This window comes from Solanum tuberosum, unplaced genomic scaffold, assembly GCF_000226075.1.
Source record: "Solanum tuberosum cultivar DM 1-3 516 R44 unplaced genomic scaffold, SolTub_3.0 scf00105, whole genome shotgun sequence".
Taxonomy (NCBI): Eukaryota; Viridiplantae; Streptophyta; class Magnoliopsida; order Solanales; family Solanaceae; genus Solanum; species Solanum tuberosum.
This window is the reverse complement of record NW_006239031.1, coordinates 145,637-153,572: the sequence shown is the minus strand read 5'-3', so window position 1 is coordinate 153,572 and position 7,936 is coordinate 145,637. Positions and strand designations below refer to the sequence as shown.

At 32.4% G+C, this 7,936-nt stretch overlaps 2 protein-coding genes across 5 annotated transcripts in view; both read right to left on the bottom strand.

The window, feature by feature from the left end:
- The window catches only part of LOC102602500 (CLP protease regulatory subunit CLPX2, mitochondrial), an 11,718-nt gene extending 9,322 nt beyond the window's left edge, over window positions 1-2,396 (bottom strand). For 2 of the 4 annotated variants that reach the window (XR_001473629.1, XM_006349213.2), the window contains exons 1-4: window positions 1,518-2,396; window positions 1,385-1,446; window positions 535-635; window positions 164-243 (exon numbers count right to left, since the gene is read on the bottom strand). Coding sequence is in view for 3 of the 4 variants with exons in the window: in XM_006349213.2 (XP_006349275.1) it covers window positions 164-243; window positions 535-635; window positions 1,385-1,446; window positions 1,518-2,231 (957 nt within the window). In the remaining variant the exon portion in view is untranslated. The remainder of the gene's footprint in view (window positions 1-163; window positions 244-534; window positions 636-1,384; window positions 1,447-1,517) is intronic. The other 2 variants (XM_006349212.2, XM_015309523.1) reach the window with 1 other exon arrangement.
- Window positions 2,397-5,573: 3,177 nt separating this feature from the next.
- LOC102602161 (zinc-finger homeodomain protein 4) lies at window positions 5,574-7,716 on the bottom strand. Its single transcript, XM_006349211.2, has 2 exons — window positions 6,872-7,716; window positions 5,574-6,414 (listed from the first exon to the last, which is right to left on the bottom strand). Exons 1-2 carry the CDS (start codon window positions 7,066-7,068, stop codon window positions 5,748-5,750), a joined length of 864 nt encoding a protein of 287 aa, XP_006349273.1. The 5' UTR covers window positions 7,069-7,716; the 3' UTR covers window positions 5,574-5,747.
- Window positions 7,717-7,936: the final 220 nt, after the last annotated feature.

Genomic DNA, 7,936 nt, shown 5'->3' with positions numbered 1-7,936 from the left:
CCCCCCCCCCCCCCCCCCCAAAGGCAAGAGTTCAATTATCTTTTATTTTTATTGTCGAGTTCTTCATAAATGAAGAAGTACACTACTTAGAGCTATTTCAGAAACAACGGGAGAATCAAATAGCACTGAATCAACTTGAAGCGGAAATTTATTGCAAACCTGCCTGTGTTAAAGTTGTTGCGTCCGCAATTACAAAAGGAACATTGATGAGACGAGCAAGTGTCTTGGCAAGTAATGTTTTCCCTGTCCTTTCATTCACAGAAAACACAAGTTAGAACGCAACGACCAATTAATCTATTGAAACTAAGATTCTTATAGATAGTTTCTTCTAATAAGGCAATCATTTGTTAATAATAGGAAATTTTTCCATAAACTAGTACTAAATTCAAAGTAAAGAATGTAAAACATAATATGGTTCTCCACATACTGTCACCCTATCTTTTATACAAAATTAAACTTCATTGGTGCACCAAAAAGAAACTAGGAATGAAGGGCTAATTCCTCATTCCTCAAACTAGAAATCAGATATCATACCTGAGCCAGTGGGGCCCATCAGCAAAACATTGCTCTTCTCTAATTCGACCGAATCATTATCAATACTTTCCAGCTCATCTCTAACTTTACGAGAATCTGACCTGACATTAACATCAGTACTATCAGTTATTGATGGATTCTAGTAGCCTCTGGTACTATCAGTGACCAAAACAATTAAATCTACAGTGCATGTTCTCCCAAAACACACTACTTCTGTTTGCTTTCAATTTTTCTTCTTATGATTACAGTTTCTGTAATAAGTAAAGCAAAACTTATTCACAAGTGAATAACCAAGGACTGAGCTAGTGCTGGACGTTAAAAAGGAGGATCACAGCACAAAATCAGATCTGCCAGTAAGTGGAGGAAGCATATCCTATTCACATGACACTTCTTCTTTGTTAAAAGACTTCATTTCTTCCTCCCTTTGTACTTCCTTATTAGATAATTCTTGTCTTTTTCCTAAAGATGAAAAACAAAAAACTCCTTATGCTCATTCATGATCAAATAAATCTGGTCATAGTCCAATCTGGCTGCCTCTGAAAGTGTGTAATCTATTAATGTTCATCTTCTACAAGTTGTTACCAAGTCCATTTACTTTTCATCAACAATCAAAGGATTTATTCAAATTTAAATAGCATCAAGAGCGGTTTCTGGTCACAAGATTGGAGCATCTAAGGAGAAATCAAAATAACTCCTGACATTGTTTGAGTCAACCGCTAAATAAGTAGAATAAACAAGTTTTAGATGGGATGGCCTATCAAAGGATCAAATTTTCCACTGAGGGGAGACATCTTCACTAGTACACATGTTAGCGAGATGATATGTCATTTAGCAGCATATATTTACTCACTTTTTATTCAAAGAGGAGTGGTATATTCGTTTATAATGGTTGTAAACTGCAACAGAAAGCACCTGCAAAATGTAGAATATCATGTCAGTAAGACCAAAGTTGAATACCCCTGCAGAAACAGAGACTTGCTAACCTTCTTGGCTCTCTCTTGCCCAACAACAAACTGATCAAGCCCTTTACATATCTCCTTTGGTGTAAGCAACTCTATCCCCAAATCAGTACCTCCCCACCCTTCTTCCTTTCTCGCCTCCGAATCCTTCATTTCAGTTTCACAACTACCCTGTCCACCATCATCACTGCCATTGGTCCCACTATAAGACCTCAACTTTTCCCAAATCTTGCCATCATTCTTCCCAGAACTCCCAGCCATTTCATCTTCACTCTCCTTTTCACCTCCCTTAACCCTCCCAATCTCAATGAAAGTCCCTTGCAAAGGCTCCAATTTAAACGGTCTAAAGTAAAACGCTGTCCGGCAATGAGGACACAAATTCACCGCCTGGTAAATTCCAGTCTCCCCGGCGGTGATCGACAACGGCCTGTTAGAGAATAGCACTGTCATCATCTTCGAACAGCGTGGGCAGTTCACCTCTGATTTTATGTGATCGTAGTTGTCGGAACTTCCCTCCCATTTATGCCTAAACCCTAACCCTAGTCTAGAATCCTCGAATCTAAACACTAGCCCTACTCTAGAACCTTCAAATGGGTTGAAGAGGAGCGAGAGTTTTCTTCTAGGTTTGAGAGAAGAGGAAGAAGTAGAGGAATGAAATTTGGAAGACGATATGGAAAAAAGAGATGTTCTGAAGGTAAAAGTGTGGAGCTTTGATTTGTATCTGAATATGGCAGACATTTGTTAAGCCTTCTTCTTCTTCTATGGTTCTTCTGAGCTCACTCACGAGCATTTCAATGGAGGTTTCGCGACGGACAGTGAATTGATGCGGCGGAGTTGTGGAAGAAAATGGGTCACCCAATACCCGCCCCGAGTCTCGAGTGTTGGCCCAATAGGCCTTTTTGTTGTGTTTTTCGAACCATCAGCGTTAAAATAGAACTTAAATGGGCTTTATTTAGCCCAATTCCCTAAATTGCTTTGTACTTTGGAGCTTATGAAAGAAAAAAATATTTTTTCTAACATATAGGAAAATTATATAGAATAACCAACATTTAGCCTATATTAGATACTACATCTACAATTTAAGAAAGGGTAATGCTAAATGGCAAGAAAATTTGGCCAGAAATTTTAAAAATCTATAATATCTATTTTAGTTTAAAATAAACTAATCTTTTTTTCATTTTTTTAGTTAAAATGTATTAAAGTTAAAAAGGTAAAAATGTTCAAAAAGGTAAAATAACATATGAAAAATACCATCTTCGCCAAATTTTCTGGCCAAAAGGTTTTTCCTTTAAGAAAATTGTAATTCATGGCTACAGTTACTCCAATACTTGCTATTCTCATGATTTGTATAATTCAGTTCATGATCGTATAAATCTAAAATTTGTATATGTTTTCTTTGGATATTTGTAGACGATTTATGAAAACTCATAATAAATCACCCTTTTTGTATATTGACAAGTGAAATATACAAATGGAGTTCTGGAAAATTCTTAAATGTATAAATAAAGAATTTGTATATACTTACCATATTTGTATATTCGCAAGTGAAATATACAAACGGGCAAAAATATACAAACTGCAGCCTCCATAGCAAACAGAACTATCAATATAAAGCGCAATAATCAAAACTATAGTCATACAACCTTACTATGTCTATTATGTTTGTTATTTCTAAAATCTTATCTAACTTTATTATACCAATAAATAGTAGAAATTTTGGAAAAAATACAGTCCAATGCATTGGACTTTGGACCAGTTAATTTACAAAATTTGAACACAATGTCTAAATAGTGTGGATATATATATATATATATTATAAAAAAAAATTACATACATATATGATATACATACTATTATATACAGCCGATGATATATAAACATAAATTAGATGATCGAAGTGTAAATTATTCTGCGAAGATTTTCCAAAAAAATTATTATTGGATTTAATTATTAACTAATTTTGTAATTTATAAAAATTATATGCTTGATCCGGCTTAATTACAGCATATTTGTGAGAGGCTGCTCCTAATATTTGAAGAGTTGAACCATAATTGTTCATTTTACATAGTTGCGGATCGAACATTAATGATGTCAGAATCACTTCTTAATCCAACGCAAGTTTAATTGTATCTGTTCCATAAATAGGGTTAGTAGAGGGTGGGCGTACACAAATCTTACCTATCTTTGTAAATTGTAACTATGTAAGTTAGTCCAACGGAAAATATTTCTCATTTGTTTAAGGGAAAAGTGTTTGAAATATATCCGAACTTTGATCGAAATTGCAGTAATGATACCAAACTTTGGAAATGACCTTTTACCCCCTACACTATTTAATAGTGTATTTTAAAGGTATATATATGCCCACATGGACATCATAAATATTGCATAATTATAAATAATAACGTGTCCACGTAGGCACATATATACCTTTTAAATACACTATTAAATAGTGCAGCGGGTAAAAGGTCCTCCATAAAGTTTGGTATCGTAACAACAATTTCGATCAAAGTTGGAGTATTTTTCAAACCTTTTTCCCTTTGTTTAAATTATGTATACTATTTGCAGTTGAGTTATAGAATAGCTAAGTTTTCTTCGATACTAAAGGTAAAGATATTTGGAGTTGAGCTGTGAAGAGTTAAATTTGAAAATTTATATTTTTTGGAACTTGAAATTGTGTTTGGACACAAGTTTTATTTGAAGTTTTTGTGAGTGCAAGTGAAATCTCATAAATTTTCAAAATAAGATATAACTTTCATGATCAAACAAATATCTAAAGATAAATTTTCAGGATCTGATATAAAATATATGGTCAAACGCTAGCTTAAACTCCATTTGAATTTGTAATTCCTCTTTGTCTACTTTACTATTTGAGATGGTGTAATCCCTCCACTTGCCCCTCCTTTATTCTTTCTCTACTACTACACTTGAGGAACAAACTTTTTTTTTTCTTTCATCAAAAGGCATAGAAATAGTTGATTGGTCTAAACATGAAGAGTGTTTGAAAATTAAAGTTAAAACCAATTTGGTAATTTCTAGAGTAATGGACCACAAAGAATTAATAAGGTAATGCCAAGAATGCAATATAATATGTGGTCACATAAGTCTCTTATAACTATAGCTGGAAATCACATATTTGATTTCAGTTGTAATTATATTTATTATGTTCATGGTCCATATTTGTACTTTTTCTGTTTTAAGTCTTGCCTTGGCAACATAGTTGTTTGTCTATCTGAGACTTTAAAGCCCTTTACATGGCGTGGTCATGGAAAGTCTAAAAACAGAACAATTTGTAGCTAGAGAGTTCAAATTTATTTCACCATAGGTTTGGGAGAAAGTGAATAATTCATAGTCTTGTTTTATATGTTGTTTTGATAGAAGCGAAGTCAAAATTTGAAATTTATGAAAAAAAAATTATAAGTTACTGAAAACTAAAATCAGATAAACTTTAAGATCAATTTTGGTTTCTTTATTATTTATTTTAGAACATTGAATTGATATTTCTCTTGAAAAAATGGCATTAGTACTTATTGATCCTCAATAAAAAATAGATTTAGAACAGAATGGGGTTGATTGGTATGTTTGACAAATATATATAGTCTCGTGATAAAAATTAATTACTGATTTATTTCTCGTTTGATTACTAATTTTCGGATAAGTTATCTTTGCATAAAGTAGAATAATAATAAGGGAATTAGTTATTGAGACAAAAATATCCTCAAGGTCCTTCAGTATTTTTTTTCTCCTTAATAAGGTAAAAAATATTTTTTTAAACGAACAACTTCTTTTTAAATAAATAATTTTATCATAACCTAGCTTCAAACCAAACCATGTAACACCAAGCAAATAGATAGTACTCATTAATCTTTAAGATCAATTTCTGTTTCTTTTTGGGGGGTCCGGTTAATTCCTATTTTTTGGGGGATTGGTTCAACACAAGTGTCATCCGTACAAACAAAAAAAAACTCCTTTGGTAGTTTACTAGTATAGTTTATACAAATGTCTAGGGAGCAATGCAAATATATATATATATAAATTTATAGTTGACTCGTAAATTAGTCATCCCAATAAAAAAAAGTGTACAATCAAATAAAGACAAATATAAATCCAGTCAGCACTGGAGAGATGAGATTAATTAGTTAATTAATTAAACAAAATCCAGAACAACCATAAGAAATTCCAAAATTCCCCACATGCACTAGTACTAGTACTACACTACATATTATTAAAAAAGCAAATTAAAGTAGATAAAAATCATCAAACTTGATTTTCATTAGGAATACTATCATTTTTCTTGGCAAGGCTATGCTTATTGTTATGCATCCAAACTTTAAGCACTCTTCTTTTAACTCCAACTTCTTGACAGAATTGTTGCACAACACCTTCTTCTTGTTTTTGTATTTTCCATCCAACTTTTTCAGCAAAATTGAGCATTTTATCCTTTTGTTCTTGAGTAAATTTAGTCCTAAATCTCTTTTTGACATGATGTAATGGTCTAGCCATAGCCATAATTCCACCAATGTGATGATGATCTTGATCATGTTCTTCTGATTCAGAATTAGGAAGTGAGCCCATGTTATAAGACATTATCATTTGATGATGTGGTGGTATTATTGGTCTAGTTGGAATTATTGTACCAAATGGTTCAGGACCTAAACTAGTTTTGTGATGGTTATGTCCTAAATAAACTTTTTTTGTTGATCCTCCTCTGTTGTTCAGATGATGAAAGCAATCACAAGAAGATGGTAATTGAAGTTGTTGATCACCTTCTATTTCTTTTCTATGAAAATTTCTATGGCAATTGCAAGCTGAACAAATCAGAGCTTCAATTGTACCTTCTTCACCACTTGGCATGAATTCTCCACATCCATCTGTTGCATTACCACCCATAGATGCTGCATGGTTCTTTAGGCACTCTTTGTACCTGTCCAAATATTTCGTTAACAGTATTTAATTTGTATTTATAGAAAACAACATTGTATTATACAAATTAAATGTGTTTTATTAGCTCATTAAAAAGAACTAGTTTAAACACCGCTGGGATGGTCAGACAATTCAACAAATAGTTGAGACGGGGAAGAGGTTTAATTTCATAGGAGTACCAAGTAAAAGAAAGTTCTAAAGTGTTTTAGCTTGTTAAAAAATAATTAATTTGAACACCATTCAGACCATGTGTGACGATTAAGATGGGTCACACAATTCAACAATATTTGAAAGATTGAAATTTTCACACAATTCAACAAAGATATTCGAGAAGGCATGAGGTGTCACACATACTAAGGCAAAAAAGAAATGTACTAGTACTAAACATGTTTAGGCTCGTTAAAAAAATTAGGCCCGCACACATATAATTAAAAGAATGTATAACAATTTAACAGTACCTGATCATTTTCTTGAAAGGTACATGATGATCTGCTGCAGTTGCTACTGGTGGTGCATCAATAGGAGGACCATTCATAGAAGGTGGTATAATGTGATTGGTATTGTTGGGTGGTGTAGGATCATGATGTATCATGTGTCCATATGTGCTGTTAATTGGTATTGGCATATCCTCATGATCTTGACTTGGAAGTTCCATATCTAACCTCTTTCAAGAAAAATTTTGTACTTATGTGGAGACCAAAAGGGACAAGATAGGAAATTATTAAAATTAGTACAAGCTAAGGTATAGGTGTAGTAGAGCTCTATAGACTAAAATGATTAAAATTGAAACTAGTGGCTGACTTCAACTACAAAAGATAAGTAGGAAAACAAATTAAAAAAACCTAGGGGATCTTCACAAATTTTGTCCACTCTTTTTGAAACAACTAGGAATTAATACATTATTGACCCTCTCATGCATCATCAACATAATTAATTTCTCACCAATTCATTATGGGAATGTAGAACAATTAAATTTTGAAGTACTATTAGAATCATTGTTAAAATTTGAGTTCTTGAAAGTGAAGGAGAAAAGGGTCAAACACTTGCAAAAAGACTAGTAGAGATCAAGAAGAGTAGTGAAGGTGAAAATTAAAGAGAGATTCTTTAAGATTTCAAAAGCAAGAGACAAAACTACAAAAATGATCAAGATTGTTTTTGTTTCTTTTATGGAGTTAATTTTGGGGATAATATAAATGAAAGAGAGGATGAAGAAGATGAGATAGACAAAAATAAACAAAGGAATGAAGTGAAGAGAGACAAAGGGGAAAGAGTGTTTTTGTTGTGGTTTTTGCTAGTGAGTGAAGCACTTAACATGAGCTTATAGAAGTAGTGAGGACCCAAAAAAGAGTTGGAGAGAGATAGGAGGAGAGAGAGGAAAAAAAACATTTTATTATTAATGAGTTTGATTTTAATATCCCTTTTTGTAAAAAATATTTACAAAATTAGATTATTTATAAATTAGTATAAATAAACATTAGTAATTAATTAAACTATATTATTATAATTATATAGGAGAATGAACC